This window comes from Peromyscus maniculatus, chromosome 17 (genome assembly GCF_049852395.1).
Source record: "Peromyscus maniculatus bairdii isolate BWxNUB_F1_BW_parent chromosome 17, HU_Pman_BW_mat_3.1, whole genome shotgun sequence".
NCBI lineage: Eukaryota > Metazoa > Chordata > Mammalia > Rodentia > Cricetidae > Peromyscus > Peromyscus maniculatus.
This window is the reverse complement of record NC_134868.1, coordinates 16,096,479-16,114,496: the sequence shown is the minus strand read 5'-3', so window position 1 is coordinate 16,114,496 and position 18,018 is coordinate 16,096,479. Positions and strand designations below refer to the sequence as shown.

General features: G+C 38.9%; 1 protein-coding gene across 1 annotated transcript in view; it reads right to left on the bottom strand.

Moving 5' to 3' along the window:
* Positions 1 to 18,018, bottom strand: part of Galntl6 (polypeptide N-acetylgalactosaminyltransferase like 6) — a 1,076,513-nt gene that overhangs the window by 178,476 nt on the left and 880,019 nt on the right. The window contains exons 5-6 of the mRNA XM_076553306.1: positions 8,472 to 8,657; positions 4,400 to 4,583 (exon numbers count right to left, since the gene is read on the bottom strand). Coding sequence (XP_076409421.1) covers positions 4,400 to 4,583; positions 8,472 to 8,657 — 370 coding nt within the window. The remainder of the gene's footprint in view (positions 1 to 4,399; positions 4,584 to 8,471; positions 8,658 to 18,018) is intronic.

Sequence of the window (18,018 nt, the reverse complement as noted above, 5' to 3'; positions counted from 1 at the left end):
CAAGGTTGAAGAGGTAAGTTAGTGGCCGGACAGTAAATGAATAACTTCCCCTTTGTTATTAAAAGCTATAGGGATATATTGCATGTGTCACACAGAAGAAGATTACTTTTCTAAGTGCTCTGCATTCAAGATGAACCAGGAATGAGCAAACTCAAAAGCCACAGATAACAAGAATCCTCTAAAAGCATTCCACTCCATTACGTAAGTTCCCAGAAAGAGCTAAGATTGTGTGTTCCTTAATCAAAGACCAAGTGTTCCTGGGATGCATCCAATCCAACCCAGCCCATTCCAGCCCATTCCATTCCATTCCAGTTCAGTCCAAACCAATCCAATCCATTCAAATTATGGCTGGATTATAGTAACTGGAACCATAACATTACATTTTCTCTTACAGGAACAGTTTTTATTTCTTTTAACAATGAGATTTTTCTTTTCAAATATAAGTAAACATTTTCTTGGTATCCCAAGTGAAGCATGAAGAACTGTTTTCTTCCTGTTGAGATTACTGAAGATCATGTTTACTAGTTTAGAACATTTGAGGATTTGAGCTTTTGTAGCTTAAGAAATGTTATTTCTGCCACACCCCAGGATCATATGTGTATTTTAATTGAAACTAAATGTTTGACAAATAACACATTCTTATATATTAGTATAGTGTTCTGAAATTTTAATTCAATGGAATCTATTTCTTTAGTAATTACTGATCATGCCCTGCTCATTACATGAGATTTTCAAGTTGAAAAACAGCACCGAAAACTCAAATAATGGCAGACTAAATGAGGAAACATATATTCTATCACTTTAGACCTTTTGATAGACTTGTGAAGGAAGATCATTTTTGCATATGTATGGTGTGGAAGGTCTCGTGGTTTACAATGAATTTCCATATTCCTCAATTTTTTTTCTTTTTTTTTCATATTCCTCTTAAGTTCCTTTCTGCCCACCTTTCCAGCTTCCTGTTCCCATCTTCCCACAGAAAGCCACACATCCCTGTAGCCTCTTGAAACATGAAAGACTTGGAGAGATGTATAGATAGTCAGCATTCACCCTGTGTATCTTAAATCCTCACATCTACAGAAGCAAGCTTTAGCCTAAAGCGTGTCTGTTTATGAGCACATTCCAGTGACTGCTGCGATAATGGAATCGCTGATACACTGCTCAGAGTGCTTGGGTAACCGTTCTTTTGTTATTAGGAAGGGAAATGCCATTTTTAAGATCAAAGTGGACACCTCCTGGAAGTTACATTTATTACAAAAGGCTAAAGTGTCTGCATTCCCAGGCATCAAAGGGACTTAACACAGAAAGACAGTAATATTCAATAGACCAGGGCAATTTCTGACAGGACAGCTACCACCTAAGTGGTTGATAGGAATGAGTGGTAATCTCATTCTGAAAGTTACCAGTTCTGTCAGAGCCAGGGTTAAGCAAAGTGCTTGATATTGTGATGGCCACAGCCAGGGTTGGCCTGACAAAAAAATTCCACTGTCAGTGTGGGCACGGAGAATACTTTCAAGCTATAGAGTGCTCTTTGGTGGATCCCATTGTTTCTGAAAGCAAGGGCCTCATTTTGCTGTCATGGTGGAAGTGATGTAAAAGGTCAGTACACTGAGTCACTATTACATTATTTGGAATGCGAGTATAGAGATGAATTCCAGCCTTTCCGACATGGTGACCTGGATCATAGCAATTGCGCTGTAGACAGGCCCCTGTTATCTGCCATCCAAGGAAAGTTCTGGGGTGTTTGTGGCTCTTCTGTTTGCAGATCCTGTGTCAGTTAGTTTTTATATCAATTTGATACAAGGTCATCTAGGAAGAAGGAATCTTAATCATGAAAACATTTCTATAGGACTGGCCTGGAGGTAAATTTGTGGGGCATTTTCTTAATTAATGACTGATGTGGGAGGGCCCAGTCCCTTGTGGGTGGTGCCACCCCTGAGCTGGTGGTCCTTGATGGTATAAAAAAACAGATTCAAGCCATGGGAAGCAAACCAGTAAGCAGCTGTCTGAGACTTTCTATTGCTTTATGAAACACCACGACCCGGAGCAAACAGGGGAGGAAGAGGTTTGTTTGGCTTACACTTGCACATCACCGCTGACCATAGGAGGGAGTCAGGGCAGGAACTCAAACATAGCAGGGACCTAGAGGCAGGAGTTGATGCTGAGATCTTGTAGTGTTGCTTAATAGCTTGCTCCGCATGGGTTGCTCTGCCTGGTTCTTATAGAACCCAGGATGGCTATCCCATGATGGTACCACTCACAATGGCATGGGCCCTCCCACATCAATCACTACATAAGAAAACACTCTACAGGCTTACCTACAGCCCAACTTCATGGAGGTTCCCTCCTCTCAGATGTCTATAGCCATGTCGATTTGATATCAAACTACCCCGCAGAGTAGTGCACCTCCACGACCTCAGCATCACTTTCTGTCTCCGGGTTCCTGCCTTGGGTTCTTGTCCTGAGTCACTTGCATGATATAATACAAGCTGTAAGATGAAATAAACCCATGTCCTTCCCAATTTGCTTTTGGTCAAGGAGTTTCATCATAACATTAGAAACCATAACTATGACATAGCCTCTCCTCCACTTAAAAAAAAAAACTCAATCAATTTTAACTTTTTATTTTTTCTTATTTATTTTTAATTTATTTATCAAATTAGGAATTTGATAAATAAGAATGGTATGTATTCGTGGCTTATGACATGCTTTGAAATGCACATGCATGCACCTGAGAGACGGTGTAAATCAGACTTGTTAAGTTATGTACCAGCTCATCACTTACTTATCCTACGTTAAGTGCCTCTGACAAAGATTTCTGATGGCAACCTTCAGGGACATCTGAGAAGCTGTTCTCAGCTGGGTCTGCTTCTAATGCTTGTAAGAAAGTCCTTCAAATAGATCCCTATACATTTTTATAGCAGTTCTGAATATTCATGGACGTTGGTCAAAGCATATGGGAGAGCAATAAAGGCCCTTCATTATTTCTTTTCAAACACTTTTCAGTAATTTGAGAGGTTGAAATCCTAACTCCAGAAGCACTGCATAGTTAATAAACGTGTTTCATTTTACAAGAGAGATGACTTTCCTCCTGTTTTATCTTGTGACTGACATCTCAAATCCCCTTAACTCACCCAGGAGTTTATCTTTGTGGAGACTTGAACTGGAGGAAACATTTTCCTGGGAATTACTAAATGTTTATTAGAATTCAAATGGTTAGTGTCAGCAAAGTTGCTTTAGTACTTGGTAACTTTCCTACTGCTAACTTTTATGGCTTCTATTATTGATAAAAAGACAGTATTGTTTGACTGTATCTTAAATGGATTCCTACAGAGTGGGAAAAGCCATGATCACAGGTATTTGTCACACACTTAAAAACTATACAAGAGTTTTAACATGATAAAGATTTTATTGTGCTCAAGGGATATAGACTGGAGTAACTGGAATACACACTGGTCAATCTCTGTGCTAACTACTGGGCACACTTCACTGTTCACCATTAATAGTACTGATAGTTGTCACACTAAGCCTTCCTGCATCTTTCTCTTAAGATGTACAATTCTTATGTCACAATAAACATCAACAGGCTTCAGCTTTGTAGAAATCAGTCAATGAGTTATTGTAAGTTCATCTCTTCCAAGTACTTAAATTAGGAGAAGGGTGATTGATTATGTACTTTGGATTTGTTTTTCAATGGACGTCTCCAAGTTTAAGCTCTGGAAGTACATACTTGGGAGCACAGACTTTCATTAAAAGTAGACAATTCCGCTGGGCGGTGGTGGTGCACGCCTTTAATCCCAGCACTCGGGAGGTAGAGCCAGGCAGATCTCTGAGTTCGAGGCTAGCCTGGTCTATAGAGTGAGATCCAGGCTAGGCACCAAAACTATACAGAGAAACCCTGCCTTGAAAAAAAAAAGTAGACAATTTCAAATGGGTATAGCTCCGGTTCCTACTTTGTACCAATCTTCCAATAAAAACAAAACAAAACAAAACAAAACAAAACAAAAAAAACCCCCAAACTGTTAATTTGAATAGTCTTTTAGGGAAAATGGAGAAAACAAAGATCCTAAAGATCATAAGAGAGTATCTTAAAGTGGAGAATGCACTCTCTTTGTATTTTTTTTAAAAGGATATGTGTTTCTGGCTCTTTTCATTAACACACATTTTTCCTTATGCTTAGCAGCATTTAAGATGGTGGTCCATGTATTTAGCATAGCATGTAATTTTAATCTACTATAGTTTACAGGTCTGACCTTTCCAGGGTGTTTTGCATATTGTTACCACCTGTTTTATTACATTTCATCAGAGATAATTGTCCTCAGGGGTCCTGAGTTTGACACGCCGGAAACATCACCTGTCATCTGCCCTCTCTCCCTTCCCCCCTCCCTCAGTTGCTACTCACTCGAAAGGCTCGCTGGGGTCAGCCCTCTGGAGCTCTGGAGGGATGGGGATTCTTTTGTAGTACATTTCCCAGTCGAAGGCTCCTCGCATGGCATCCCCGGCTTGTGCCTCGTACCCAAAGTGATTGTGGTCAATGACATCGATCATGGGACACACGATGGTTTTGTGGTTTAGGGCAATTTGGTCTGAAAAATGAAAGCACAAAATAGGAAATGACATTGCCTGCCTAGGTCATCCGTCATTTTCCAGCCAAGAGGAGCCCGCAGCTCCTTTTAATGCACGACACTTGCAGCCTTGGCGTCTCCCTGTCGTCATTAAAGCACTTTGCAGGAATCTCCAAACGTCGGACTTAACACGATGGGACAGTGATTAGGTACAATTAGAGTTGTTATATTTCCCTTTAAGAAAGTTAGGTCCCAGAGAGACTCGCCGAAGTCCATTTAGCTCTACCCTGTCACATTTTTTTGCTCTGACCTGTCCCCAATCTGTCATTTTAACGTGCCTCCAACATGCGCGGAGTCTAAACAGTACTTGTGTTCCTCCAAGCATACAGCTGAAGCCTGCTGAGAAAATACTGGCCTGCTTTCTGAAGGTTCCAAAATGTAAATATTTAACTTCATGGTTTTTATAGCATCGAATCATAAAACAGTCACGATGACTGCTCCCCGCAGAATGCCAACCAATCATATATAAAATTCTTGGCTGTCAAGTTGGACAGTGACTTGGTTGAGCCACTGTTCTTCGAGACTGACTTTATTTATCAGCGCTGTACAACGTTTTATCTTTTTTTTTTTCCCCATCCAATTAAAAAACACCATTAGATGACACGGTACTATTGCTATGATGCTGCTGGTAAACCCACGAGCAATTACAGGGCGGTTTATACCCATTCTCTTTCTAATACTCCCACTATCCGTGAAAAGTGGCTGCGGTTGTCATCCTGTTTATATACCTCGAAACTGAGCTCAGAGAAGTCACATAACTTGTCAAGGGCTACTCAGCTTTGGGGAATAATGATCAGGATGCAGCCGCCGCCTAACTCCCCAGTTCCAAAACCCGCCTTTCTAGGTTGTCATGGCGCGTCTCCTAGCAGACAGGTGATTTTTCTCTTCTTTCCAGTTCTAGCTGCTTGCCTTTCTATCCAGATGTTTTTATTGTGATAGAATTAACAGGCACTGCAGGAAACTGGCATTTGTTTATGTTGGTGCATGTAGACTAGCAATACATGAAGTATCTTTTTTTTTTTTTCTCCTCTCAAGAACACGTGTTTAATCAGTTTATTAGAACATTGCTGTCTGGCAGGCAGGATGTTGAAGTATGAACACCTGCTCTCTTGTTATTTGGAAAACCTTTGGATGTGGCGTGTGACATTTAACAAAGGGTATCATTTAGAAATATGATGGGAGTTGGTTATTTCTGTGTATTTTTTCCCCTCAGAGATCCTGAAGCTAATGTAACCTGTGTGAGAGATCAGCTTTTTATAGTGAGGAAACTGTCCATTTACATTGGAAGTTTCTGCTTACCATAGAGCAGGAAGCAAAAGGTTTTATTGGCTATAATAACAGGTGGCATTTTTTTTTATCACACTGATAAAAGAATATGGAGAGGGAAAAAAATCCCATAGTGAATTTCTCTTGCAATTACACATGTTCATTCATTCATTCATTCATTCGTTCGTTTGTTCATTTATTCATTATTTCATGTTACAGTAATTCTTTACTGAGTAAAACAATGGGTCAATCATTTTCCTGGTTGTAAGGCTACTGTAGAGAGTAATACTACAAATACCACTGTATTCAGGAATGGGGCAAAAATTATAAAATATATATATATATATAGTGTTTTACAAGAAAATAAGACAGAAAGAACAGTGGTAAGGGGGATACAGAATGCTGGAGTGTGGAAATGGAGGCAGTTTTGGACCATGGTCCCAGGGAGCCTCAGAGAGCCTGGGGGTTGTATTTCTCTTATCACCAGCTAATCAGCAGATGCACGATTTCAAGGTAACTGCCACCATGGGCTCTCTGAGCATTCATTCTCACCAGGGCAAGTCTTATGATGGGATTTAGTCTTATCTAAGTGGCATTTTCCCCAGAGGATGGTGGAGACCATCAGAGTAAGGTTGGAAACATCTCGTCGATCAGCTCTGCAGCTTTTAGTATCATGATTTCAGTGAGTTTCTTCCATCAAATTCAGAACCAGCTTGATTTACAAGTTCCTTGACCAACAAGGAGTCCCAAGGTGATCCAAAGAGAATGAGTCTGTTAAATTAACTGTCAACGTTCCCTTCAAATTTCCTTTCAGCTCTCATCCAGCTGGACTAGCTCTGGGTGAAAGCCGCATGACTAATTTTTCATCCAAGGCTAGTGCCTACATTTCAATTTCCAGGGATCAAACAAACAGACTCAATAGGAAATTGAAATTCAGGTATAATCCCCAAGGTGAAAAATGAACCAAGAAGCAGCGATGTGGCTCCGCCTGTTTCTTCATTTTGGATGATGTATCAAGATACTGATAGAGGAAAATAAAAAGAGATAGCATCCCGAGCTTGAATTGTTTCTTATCCATCAGGCCCACAGGAAATGAAATGCTTTAATGAGAAAGAGTGGGCTGTGGGTGTCTCTTACGCTCTTTTTCTACCCCCCCCCCTTTCCCTGTGATTCATAGTGAACAATCAGAGGTTTGATAATTGGCATTTAGGGATTGCTTTGGTTCATACAGAAGTCCGACCTTTGGTTGACTTGTTAGAGCATTCAACAGCATACAGGTCAAATTCAGTTTGAGGGACTCTTGCTGTTGCTAATGAAATTCTATATGTCTGTGCCCTTGGATGAAGCACGTTTAATTAAAGGCTCACAGGAGTCTCTGGTAGTTGTGGTCCTGACATCCTGTTGATTGAGAAGGCTAGGCAATCACCTGTGCAGAGGCATAAGGACCGGTGATTTTGGAGAGGGTGTTAGTTGCTGGGCATTATGTTTTACATCCTCTCTGGTTGTCACCAAGTCACCCTTTCTTGTTTTTTGCTGATGGAGCTTGGCTGGTTGAAACTGAAATCCCATATAATAGTTAATAACAGAGCACTCTCTGAGTGGTGGCAGTGAAGGCAGTGGTTGTCACTGGCTTTATTTATAAAGCCAGGGATGTAGTTACAATAAAACTTGCTTTGGAGAAATCTAAGACAATAAGAAAGGAGTGTAATATATATGTACTAAGAACTTTCTAGAAAGAATTTCTTTAGGTATGCGATTTCTTTCTTAGGCGCAATGGGGGGGAGGGTTCTGTCTGACTTCATTGTAAACTAACAAAACGACAACTTCGAGGTTTGAATTGAGCCGCAGTTGGAGTTTCTAGCTGGAATGACGGCTGGTGTGCTTATGTCTCTAGTGGTTCAGTGTGATGTGACATGACATGCTTTGCTTCCTTCACCTCAGTTAGCCATAACTGATCATTCAAGACTCCTCATTGCCTGCACAGCAGCTCAGTGTTTGAGTGACTGTGTGTGAATATGGAGGATTACACACTTAAGGATGTAGGACAGTACCAGGACTGGAGAGAAAAACAAAAAGACAATGGCATTATACATCTTAAAAGATGGCAAATCCCTTGGATTTTTATATCCTGGGGCTGAATAATTTTCTTCCTTTCTTAACCATCTTGTGATAACTGTTATAACTGTATATATGCATATACATGGACATGTATATTTTGATCTTATTCTAATTATAGGATGACTGAAAAATAGTTTGAGGGTTTTTTTTTTTTTTTTTTTTTTTTTTTTTTTTTTTTTTACTTTGGTGTTTACCCAACAAATGTAACTGCAATGAAAGAAGAGGTGTAATATAATAGAAACCTTCCTAACCTTAAGTTGGATTGCTCTTGGTCCTCTCTGAAGTGCTACCTAATGCAGTAATACCTATTTGTCATCAGCAGTGACTAAGATACAATTCAAACTCAAGCCTTTGTTGACTGCAACATTTACAGAAGAAACTTTGCGCTCCATTAGCAGTGCCCAATTGCCAGTCTCCCGGGTCCAGTGTGCCACTGTGAGAAGGATGGTGAGGTAGTATACTTACTGAGGAGTGGGGGCAGCCAGTTCACATTGACCTCACAGTGGGAGTCCAGGAAGGTCAACACCTCGCCTCTGGCCATCGAAGCTCCCAGGAGTCGGGTCCGGATGAGTCCTTCCCTTTTCTTGGTGCGAACTATTCTCACTTTGGAAAACCGAGCCATGTAATCTTCTAACTTATCCTTCAAGTGTTCTAGGAAGGAAAAAATACACAGGAAAAATGCCAAACATTAGTTACAGCGGACTCCTTTGTGGATGCTGTGCGTAGAGCATATGTGAACCGTGAATCCAAGTGGAACAATTTCAAAGTCTGTGTTTCTGCTCTCTTCATCTGGAGGAAGATGCTAATAAGATTTTATGCTTAGGGGTTTTTGTATTTTTATTTCCCCCAAAGCTCCATAAACCACAAATGTTGCCCTTTGAATTCAGTGGATGGCGGTGGTACACCAGAGCTCAGTCATGCAGCTAATGTTGGCCAGTGGCCACCACGTTAATCCTGGACAGCTCGTGCCAAGATGAGCATCGGCCTTCTAGTTCCTGCTGTGCAAAGTTAGATGAACAGCCTGGCATGTGGGCTCTTCCCGACAAGAGGACTCTTTACAGCAAAGTTTTGCTTGGTATTTTGTGTGCTGATAATAGTGCACGTAAACCAAGAAGGGAAAATATCTGTTAAATCAGTAAGAACCACACAGCTTCTCACTCTGCAAGGCAATAGAAAACTGAGAAGTAAGTCTGGTTCTGGCTCCTAATTTGAACTGGAAATGTGACTCACTTGGTACTGAAATAGACGGGGACAAGAAAGGCAAAAGAAATCCTGTATTGTCATCTTGAATGTTGCTATCTAAGATTTGGAAATCACTTTGTTTTTTTTTTTTTTTTTTTTTTTTTTGGTTTTTCGAGACAGGGTTTCTCTGTGTAGCTTTGCGCCTTTCCTGGAACTCACTTGGTAGCCCAGGCTGGCCTCGAACTCACAGAGATCCACCTGCCTCTGCCTCCCGAGTGCTGGGATTAAAGGCGTGCGCCACCACCGCCCGGCTATCACTTGCACTTCTTAAAGTGGGAAATGTTTCTTTCCTAATTAAAACTAAACAGTGGGAGCAAAATGAATTAAAAAGCCACTATGCACATGGTAAGGTATTTTCTATTGGCTTTAAAACCCCACCAGTCTTTTAGTTCTTCTAAAGCCAAATGATGCATTTGGTGATTTTATTTTTGTGCAATATGGACTTACATATTTTTATTCCTTGATGCTACTAGTCCATGTACAAGATACTGTGCTGGCTAGTTTTATGTCAACTTGACACAAGCTGAAGTCATCTGAGAGGAGGGAGCCTCAATTAAAAGAAATGCTTCCATAAGACTGAACTGTAGCCAAGACTATAGCACATTTTCTTAATTAATGATTGATGAGAGAGGGCCTAGCCCATTGTACGTGATGCCAACCCTGGGCTGGTGGTCCTAGGTTCTATAAGAAAGAAGCCTGAGCAAGCCATGGGGAGCAAGCCAGTAAGCAGCACTCCTCCATGGCCTCTGCATCAGCTCCTGCCTCCAGGTTCCTGCCCTGCCTGAGATCCTGTCTTCACTGCTTTTGATGAACTATCATATGAAAATGTGAGGGAAATAAACTATTTCCTCCAAGTTGCGTTTGTCATGGGGTTTCATCACAGCAATAGAAACTGTAATTAAGACAGATACTATGAAGATTTTTCTGGGATTTCTGACAAGTGTAGTCTAATAGTCACCAAACTCATGTTTTAGAATGCAGTATGCTATTATTTATTTATTTTTAACTTTCAATCTTTTTTTTCTGCGTATCTGTAATCAGAGTAAATATTCCAGAGACAGAGACAACACGAAAAGCCAAGATCCCCACAAATTGCCAATTCCATAATAATGCCAGGTAAGAAAATTGCCTGGAAGAACTTCCAGAAAAAGAATTCAAAAGAATGATTATAAGCATGTTTAAGCAACTCAAAGAAGGCATGTGTATATTCCAAGAGATCAAAACAAAGAAATGAATGAGAAAGTTAACCCAAGATTTGAAAATAGAACCCAATACAGTGATAGAGTTGCTGATGAAAACCCAAACTAAAATGATGCTGCAAATAGAAATCTCAATAAACTGAATAAAAACCTCACTGGAAAGTCTCCCGTGCTCATGGATGTGTAGGGCTAATAATTCCAACATGATTCTGCACAGAATTTCAAAACCAAAACAAAACAAAGCCCCTAGGTTTGTATGGAAACACAAAAGATCAGAGTGGCTAAAATAATCCCGAACAAAACAAAACAAAGCAGAAATGGCTGGAGGAAACTGCTGGAGGTATCATCACCAGGCTGCAGGAGGTAGTTCTAGACCCATGGCTACATGTATGGGTCTGGTTCAACTTGCTGGGTCATAAAACAAAATAAAAAGTTGTGAAGGCAGGAAAAGAATGCGTAGAGATGAGGAGAGATTGATAGGGGTGGAAGGGAGATAAAGAACAGAAGGGTGAGAGTAACTAGAATACATTACATATCTGTATCTATGAAATTTGCATATAACAAAATTAATAATAATAATAATAACAAATACAAAAACTGCTTGTGTAGAAATCCAGCTGCACACATTTGTATCACTCCCATGTAACTTGCAGGACGGAGGACTGAGATAGCCTTTCTGTTCCTTATATTGATTGTTATGCATATTAAGACCCATTGTCTCAGGCCCTGGAATGCCGCGACCTTTGCCTGTATCCACTAAACAGTGGGAAGATAACTCATGAATCTGCAAAACTCAGGCCCTTCATAGCTCTTTCCATAGAGTCTTGAAGGATGCTCAACAGCAGACTCCTGATCATTGTAGGTGGCCGCTTGGAAACATGTGGAGTTCTTACTAAGCACAGAGAACTCTATAGGAATCAAACGTATAATTTCCCATGGCTGACTAATTTATGGCAGGTATAACCTAGCTTTCCTTTAACTAGCCCCATGTCTGTTTTTGTTGGAACAAGCTTTCTTGTAGATCAGGTTGGCCCTGACTTCCATCCATGATGGAGTGCAAACTAAAAGGTGAAAGAAACCTCTTTTTCCCTCAGTTGCCTTTGATTATGACATTTTATCACAACAATAGAAATCTAGCTGAGACAGAGTATACAGTCTTACAGTGGGTTTTGCAAGAGGGAATGTAGTAGATTATCACTTTATACAAAAATATTTTGGCATTTTGAGAAGAGAGTAAAAAGCGATTCTATAAACTATGTAGCATGTCTATAATGTACATTTATTTCAGCTCATTTACTACAAATTTGACTTGCATATTCATTACTTCGATTATTGACAAGGTACTGCACACAGTATATCATGGTAATATTTAAGTACTATTTTCCTTTTTCACAAAACATTCTCAAGAGTTATTTAAAAATGAGTTTTGCCTGCAATTACAAATATTTCTCTTTGTCTGCAGTTACAAATATTTCTCATATAATTCACATTTGCATTTATAATGTTCCCTAAGCTTTTTGTATAAAAATGAAGAAATCCTAGCATAATTTATGACTTATAATTGTTCTGTTTAAATTAACCTGCAGTGTGAACTTTTCATTCTTGAAATAGTGTACTTATGTAATTTATTCTGATGTTGTAATTGTTGCCTTCAAAAAGAGAAGAGCTGTAAGTAGAAAATGGGTAAGTTGTAAAGGTCTTTTCTATGAAACATTGTTTTTAAGTATTATGAGTTTGTGTATGATTGATGCATCTTCATGCAATGAAAACACCTTCTTTTTTTAACAACTTAGTTCTATTACTACATTTAAAACCCTCTCCTTATTGCAATAGATAAGGTGAATAGTTTACAGATGTCATTTGGAATTCAGTTCTTGTTTCAAAATTCCTATATCTTAAAATGAGCAGGACAAAGTCAAAGGTTTATTGTCATACTATTTGACCTTGAAAAACTTCAGAATTGGACCAAAGATGATGAATTCTTGAATTATTTTGTATTTGGGTGTTTTGTTTATGTTTGGGTGTGTCTGTGTACCATATGGATGCAGTGTCCATAGAGGCCAGAAGAGGGCATCAGATCCCTTGGGAGTGTAGTCACAGATGGTAGTGAGCTACCATGTTTATGTTAGGGCTCATATCTGGGCCCCTGAAAGAGCAGATATGCTTTTTAACAGTGGAGCCATCAGCCCATGCAAGACTAGGAAGCATTTTAATCATACACAACTATAACACATAGCACAGTTTTTTTTTTTAAAAAGAGTTCAGTTATTCATGTGTGTGTATGCTTGTGTTTCTGTGTGTGTTTTTGTGAGTGTATGCACACTTGTGTGTCTGGGTACCTATGGAGGACCAAAAAGAGTATCAGAGCCTTGGAGTTGGAGATACCGTGTGTGCGAGTCACCTGACTTATGTGCTTACATGGGAACTCCTGTCCCCATGATTGAGCAGTAAGTACTCCTAACCACTCAGTACTCCCTCCCACCCTGATGTAGTCTTTTAATTTAAAAGAAAAAGAACCTGATGCAATATTACGTTTGAGTCATCACTGTTGATATGGTAGAACAGATACACACATTCTTATGGACAGTATTTTTGTTGTTGTTGTTGTTTTGTTTTAGTTTCTTTACTGAAGTTGTATTTGATACTAGAAGATCCTGAATTCAAAATCATTGTTTTTATGCTACTAATTGTAGACTGTTAGAAAACATAGTCAATCATAAATAATCAAGTTGTTTAATTGTAGTCATGCTAAGCACTGATACAATTAATTACAGAGATAAGCTTTACCCAGTCCCTTGTTTATGTTTTCAGAGTTGAGATTAAAACAAATAACCAAAACCACCAAAGTTTGTCTATTCAGATATTTCTTGACAACCCTCATATGTCAGAGATCTGCAGAATATGGCATTTAAAATGTTCATCTAAAAGCTTATTATGTCAGACAGACTCCCAGATCCTAGCAGTGACCCAAGGTCCCCAAAGAAGATTACATACAGGGCACCACAATGTCTCTGCCTGGTTTATGGCAATGCTGACCACAGGGCAAGAGCCCCCAATGCAACACCTGCTTCCAGGACCTGGCACAGACTGTGGATAAGCAACAGGACCCTGGAGAATTGACAGCACCTCTTTTTCCTAGACAAAATAAGATCAGTCTTCTCAATGTCCCTATTCCACAGGAGAAACTCACTCTTTATATACCCGGTGGCTAAAGATTGATGCTGTTCTGATATTTCTGCCTCCAACACTGTGGAGACCTGGGTAAGGCTAACTGGATATTGGATAGGTCTCTGTCATTTTTTTAATAGAATTAGAAGCTTCTTGGTCTGCACTCAGATATAATTTATGCTTCTCAGATCTCTGATAGTACTGACAGCTAGGCTAGCTATAACTTTGTCAGCTTGGCAGCATCAGACAACCAGATCCTTCTGCAAGGCTATAGTCAGTTTGTTAGGTCATTTTTAAGATGTTTAAATGTTTTAAGCTACAAAAGTTTAAATAAATCATAAAGGTTTAAATATGGGTCTAAAAAAGGTCTGAGGATATGAAAGCTTATAAGCTTGGAGAATCTCAAAAAATGATTAAAGATATAAATGCAAATTCTAAAAATATAAATAAATGATTTAGATGATAAAAAATACATCAGATTGCTCTCCTGTTGTATGATATAACAGTTCAGAGCTTAACATTTAAAAGAGTCCTGATAAGCTGGTAGAGCAATGACTACTTACTGTTCAGTCACAAGCTCAACATTTTAGATTTATTTTAGTCATTATCTAAATATTTTTAAATATAAACTAAAAATGCCTTTCATCAGGCCAAAATCTCTGTCCAATTTATACCTGGCTGTCTGGACAGAAGAAAAATGCACATACTTTTAACCCAAATCTTTAGTTCTTCTTGGGACTCAAAGTTATGAGTCCTCTTCTCTGTGGATAGTATTTTAATTTCACCTATTCTAGTTAAAATTATGAAGCCCACAAAGCAAAGCTTAATAATTTCAAGTGCAATGTTCACATTCTTGTGGAATTTATCTCTGGAAGTTTTTCTTTTCTATCACACTTTCCGTTAAAACAGTAACTGACTATGTATCTCTCCTCCCATCTTTGGGAAACCACTATTTTATTTATTTTATTATGTTATAATTTTATTTATTATATGTTTGACTACTATAGATGGCTAATAAATAGAATCATAAGGTTTTTGCTTTATGATGACTATCTTCTTTAATTCAGTACAATTTCCTCAGTGTTCACCCATACAGAAGTACGTGTGCCATAATTTCTCTCTCTATATATAATAAATATAATATAATGAATACATAATATATTTTGTGCAAATATATATATATATATTTTCTATGTTAGGAATGAAGAACCTAGGGCATTCTGAATGCCATATAAGCTCTCTACTTCATTCTTAGGGTCTCCTTACCCTACTACTCTTTACTAGGGTAAGTGTTATTTGATTATATTTGTATTCTATCTTTTGATTATTCATTCATCAGTTGGTGAACAGTTGGGTGGCTTCTACCTTTTGTCATCTGTGGATGAGGTAGCTATGGAAGTGGAAGAACTGGATAACATACAACTCTAGTATCAGTGCTTTGAAGATCCGCCATATTGCTACTTTTCCATGGTAACTACACCACTTCCAATTGCCACCGCCAGCATACAAAGGAACCCACTCAGCTTAACATCCAGATGACTCTTTGTAAGTTGTGAATCTAAGCAATTTTAGTTGCACATGGAGGAAAGCTAGCCTACCAAATAACAGTTATTCTGTAAATATGAGTGTTGGTGATTAAAATATTTTTTAACATAGAATATAACCATCAAAATAAGAAATAATATAGAAATTAAAGCTTCAGTTTAAAATGATTTCTAAGCAGAGCCTCTGTAACTTGTATTCTCTCTCACTGAAAAATAGTTTGTTTAGCAGCCCAGTATTTGAAAATATGTCCCTTATCACGACAGAGTTAATAAAAACTGGTTTCCATATATCTGTGCCAAATCCTCTTTGACTGCCTTCCCACCTCCCATCCTAAACATGGGGTCTTCTTCTACTTGGTAACTCTTAGGGTCTCTGCCTCTTAGCAGTTCTATCAGGGAGCTAAATGACACTTTGCACCTAATTACCTTTCTGAGTTAATGCCCCATTTTCAGGAACATATCTTTAAATATCTCATCCTCTTCCCATTATTCTAAGCAAACTCACTTCTTATCTTTCAGTAATTCCTCTCATCATCAAGGCTTTCCTAAAATCTCTTTTTATGAGATTATTTATCTTGAGCTATAAGGCAGAGACTTAAAAAGTGACTCTAATGAAGGAAATTTCTCTCCAGTGCCAACTTTGTTTGTGTTTCTATTTTCTGAAGTCGTGGAAGGTGAAGATCTCAATCTTAAGTTTCATTAATTTATAGGAATTTCAGTGTTTCTGTATTGTGCTTTGCCTAACGTCATGTTACATGATTCTTCAACTTATTTTTGTTGTGTTACTACATTAATGCTGATGTTAATGGGGTGATTTATTTGAACCTGTGGTGCACACATTCATAACTGGGATAAATAGCCTTCTGTGAACTGGTTTCCTAGAGTGATCACGTCCAAAAATTGAGAGTTAGAGCAATTTTGTTTCCTCATAAAAAACAATGAATGATTTTGTGTTATTTGTTTTTCCCAGATGAAATGTGGGCCAGGAATGGTAGCTATGTGTCAGAACAAGTGCAAGGAATTATGAGCAACATCGGTGATCCATGAAGAAGGTCAAGTCCCATCCTCTCAGGGGAAACAAGTGCATGTACTGCAGCAGCAAGGTACGTGGAGCCCACCTCCCAAATAAAGGGTTTTATAAGATATCTTAAAAAAACTAAAGTGATAAAACCCAAGTGAGAGAGTATAAGTTAATCTTTAGTTACTTAGAAAACATAAAGCGCAGGTGAGAAAGAAAGCAAAACCAAGTAAAACTCCTACAGATATCAAACGGGAGCTGTGAACCTTTGTGTTTACTGAACACGCCTGTGGCTCTGCATGGAAAATATACAACCATGCACAGGAAGATTAACTTCTTTTCTTCTGTCTTTAAAGAATTTATTCAAACCATTGGGTGGGGATGCTATATAGGTAGAGTTACATGGACTATAATATCAAATTAACGTTTGTTCTAGTGATTGAATAATGCCACCAATAAGTGCCAACCGACTCTGAAGACCTCAGGGATTTGGCTGGACTTCACAATAAATAAGGACAAATTGGAAAGAATGCCACTGAACAGTTGGTGTGAGAAAAAGCACTGTGTCAAAATTTCAATTTAGTGGAGAGCAGAACTAAATTAAAGATCTGGGAATTGGTCCTGTTTTCAAGGCTGCAGAAACTCCCAGTTCTTAACGATATTCTTGTAGTGCAATATAGAAGGAGGCGTGCAGGAAATGGTTTGTCTGCCCTCGTTGAAGAGAATTGAGCTGCTAACGATATGTCCTCTTCAGGAACTGGTCCATTTCTTGATAACACTATTAAGGAATGAAAAGGAAACAGACCACACAAGATTTGGTCTTGGCTCAAAATTTATATATGAGAATATTGAAAGGACCAAAGCTGAGCCTGAGATTCCAGAATAATAAGCAATAAAATTTGACAGCATAATGGATGAATATAATAATAAACATGTCCACATAAATTGAGTGCTTGCAATAATGCCAGACACTACTCTAAGATGCATTCATGTGCTAATTATTTAATCTTCATTTTATGGATAGGGAAAATTATCCTTACTAATAAATGAGGACAATGAGTGTCAGGTAATTTAAAAATTTTCTTAGTGTCACACAGCAAAATAATGCCTGGAATATTTTAAGCATTAAAAAGACACAGTGAGACATTTGCAGACTTGATTGCCAAGTTCTTATACCAGCTGCTTTTTGTCCCCTGTTCAGCTTTTCCTGGGACCCAGTCTCAGCAGCCAGCTGTACCCACAGGTGCTGGTGGCAGGTTTTTCTGCCCCCCGATTCTTCCTGCCCTAGTACCTTGCCCATGGTCATCAGTGTCTAGAAATCTCACTTCTGCCCAGCCATCTGTCCCAAGTCCTAACCCAAGCATCCACACAGCCACCTTGATCCCAGCAATCCCCCAATGGTCCCTTAATTGGAATCACCCGGGCTTCCTCCCTCACACATCAATACCACATATCTGAAAGAGAGAGCTTCAAGCACTTCCTACCTCGATCAGAAACCAACCAAGACAGGGTGACATAAAGAACAAAGCCAAACTCCTATTCAACAGTGGTGGGCTGGAAACTCATATCAAACACATAACCAACAACCTTAACTCCAGGGGTCCAGGTCCCAGCACAAAAAATACAATCAGTATGAAAGACAAGACAAAACGTGCCTCAAAAATATTATCAGTCCTATAGTAATGCTGCCCACGGAGAGCAATAGAGATGAGTCTAAAGTGTAGAATTTAAAAGAACAATTAGAAACATGTCCAAGGATTTCAAGAACTTTAAAAAGAACATGAATTAAGAGCTGAATATACTTAAGGGGGACAAGGATACACCCCTGATTGAGGTTCAAG